At 47.4% G+C, this 2,851-nt stretch overlaps 1 protein-coding gene across 1 annotated transcript; it reads right to left on the bottom strand.

The window, feature by feature from the left end:
• Positions 1-1,265: 1,265 nt before the first annotated feature.
• On the bottom strand, positions 1,266-2,216 carry LOC143676671 (olfactory receptor 9S13-like). The gene has a single exon (XM_077152089.1). It carries the CDS (start codon positions 2,214-2,216, stop codon positions 1,266-1,268), a length of 951 nt encoding a protein of 316 aa, XP_077008204.1.
• Between the last annotated feature and the right edge of the window lie 635 nt (positions 2,217-2,851).

Raw genomic sequence — 2,851 nt, 5'->3', positions numbered from 1 at the left:
TTAACAGTACAGCAATGGGATAAACTTTTTTCACTCTGATGCATATATCTAGAAATGGATTCCTGAGTAGAAAGATAAACACATTTTCTTCATTCTCTTATTTCAATATTAATCACAGTTCATTGAGGCTCCATGCATGTTCCTTCACTATTTCATTCCAATTAAAATAATTGATGCCAGCCCAATTCTACAGTGTGGAAGAAGATATTTGAAATTTGTATAATCAATAAAGTACTCATGTCCAGAATATAAAAAATGCCATACAAATCAATATGGAAATGACACAATAAAATAAAAGGGGCAAACCATAGATAACATCCACGAAAGAACATCCAGTTGGCTACTAAATCTATGAAAAAAGAATGAGCCTCATCAGAAGGAAAATCCACAAGATGAACAGCGGAATGCAGGGAGCCTGGGGCCCTTGATGCTGTGACTTCTGCCAGGAGAATTCCTGTGACTCTTACATCTACCTTCTCCTCCTTCTTCTCCCTCTTCAGATACCTGAAGTTCATCCTTATTTTGAGACACCTGTGGTGGTAAAGCAACATTTGTTATGGTCTCAGGGAAGTGAATATTATCTTCTGTCCAGCTGTGTTAACAGGTTCTGTTGAACTTGAAATGCAAAGTCCCCATGGTATTGTATTGGGTTTTCAGAAGCCAGCTAGTGATTTAAGCAGTATCCTGCAGCAAGCCTTTGGACAAGCCTCTGGAGCAGGAGGGCAGGCTCCCTCTGTAGCTGTGGGAGAGCTTCACCATGACTTAGGAAAAGAAAGGGTGGGGGAGAATCAACTCTGAGGAGGAGGAGGCATCATAATAGCAATCTCCCAAGTTATCTACATGGTCAGAGCTAACCCTTACCTCTGAAGTTCCCATGTAGGGCACACCTAGAGCTATTCCCTCACCAAATGATTACATGAGATTAGCGTGTACTGAAAGTAGAAGGCCACAGAGCATGTCCATATACCCAGTGACCTAGTGCTTGAGGAAAGTGTTTCCCATACTGGCTACACATTATGCTGATTGCTCTGCCCACTTTGCAGACAAGCCTTCAATGATTACCATATTGCTCCAGAGCTAGGTCATTTGTTTTCTGGTGGCAAAGAACATCCCTGATCACTGTGTACCTTACATAAATACTTGGTAGCTAGTGCTATCAAGAAAACATTGAAGGGATGAATGAGTGGATTCAACAAAGCACACACAGTGTCTATGGAGCCTCTACTCCTGCCCTCGGGACATCCTCTCTCCATGGCCCCCATCCTTCATGTGGCCCCATGTTTCTGGCCAAGCTTCCACAGGGCCTCCTTCACATCCTTGTTCCATAGACTATAGATGAGGGGGTTGAGCATCGGAATGACCAGGGTGTAGAAGATGGACACCACCTTGCCCTGCTCCATGGACTGCACAACTCCTGGCTGGGCATACATGACATAGAGGGTTCCATAAAAGAGAGAAACCACAGTCAAGTGGGAGCCACAGGTGGAGAAGACCTTCCGTTGCCCAGCTGTGGAGCGCATCCTCAGGATGGTCATGGTAATGTAGCCATAGGACACAAGTACCACGAGCGTGGTGCCCACAATGATGAGCCCACAGAATCCAAACATGACCAGCTTGTTGAGGGTCGTGTCAGCACAGGCGAGCTGGAGCATTGGGGGCACATCACAAAAGAAGTGGTTGATGCGGTGGGAGCTGCAGAACGGAACATGAAATGTGAAGCTGGTCTGCACAATGGAGTTGAGGCAGCCTCCGCAGTAAGAACCCAGCACCAGGCAGGTGCAGGCTGAGGGGTGCATGGTGATGGGGTAGCGCAGGGGGCTGCAGATGGCCATGAAGCGGTCATAGGCCATGACAGCCAACAGGAAAGTCTCTGAGGTAGCCAGAAGTGAGAAGAAGAAAAACTGTGTGGTGCAGCCCATAAGAGTGATGTGCTTGGTTGAAGAGAAGAAAGTGATGAGGGCATTGGGGGTGATGACAGACGAGTAGCACAGGTCCAGGAAGGACAGATTCTTGAGGAAGAAGTACATGGGGCAGTGGAGGTGGGTGTCCAGGGTGATGACCACGATCATGGTGAGGTTCCCCAGGATGGTGACCATGTACAGGGTCAGGAACACAGCAAAGAGCAGAGCCTGGGTCTCAGGGCCACCTTCAAATCCCACCAGTACAAATTCCTGCCAGTAGAGCCCTGAGAGGTTTTCATTGCTTTGGGGACGCATGGCCCTGAGCCTAGACTTGAGGGTAGGGGGGAGGCAGGAGACAACAGATGGGTGCTTGCCATGATTAGACTGTTCCCTGTCCTCCTGGGAAACAATCTCCATTGGTGTCACACTGCTGTCTGATCTACAGGGACAACCACAACCATTCTGCTTCCAGATGTGCTCAGAGTGTCCTGAAAGGCAACATTTATTAAGCTTGATTAAGTCCCCAGTAGCTCTGTGTCTTTACTACAGGGGAGTCAGATATTTCTCTGGAGATGCAGGGGGCTTTCAAGAGCTGAGGACACATGGCGTAAGGATTCCATTAATGGCTCTCCTATCCTCTTTTGACCTAAATGCCCTCCTATCCTCTTAAAGCCCACTTGTGACCATCAGTCTTTCTACATGTATCTGATCTTGCATTATCCATATCATGTTCTTACTCCATTAAGTTAAACAATGTCTACTGCGCACCCCTCCTCCACCAGCATAGTGCCAACTGGTAATTTGTATCATTAGGCAAGGCCAGATGCAGGGTGCACCAGCACTCATGAGGCTAATACAAAACTTTCAGTCTATCTGTCTGGATGCCCTTTTGGAGTCTGAACCCCACCAATGTATCTCTGAGTCTGCCAGAGCATGGTGGCACTCCATCA

The sequence above is a fragment of the Tamandua tetradactyla genome, chromosome 3, assembly GCF_023851605.1.
Source record: "Tamandua tetradactyla isolate mTamTet1 chromosome 3, mTamTet1.pri, whole genome shotgun sequence".
In the NCBI taxonomy this organism is placed as follows: Eukaryota; Metazoa; Chordata; class Mammalia; order Pilosa; family Myrmecophagidae; genus Tamandua; species Tamandua tetradactyla.
The sequence above is the reverse complement of the archived record's forward strand: the minus strand, read 5'-3'. Positions and strand labels throughout refer to the sequence as shown.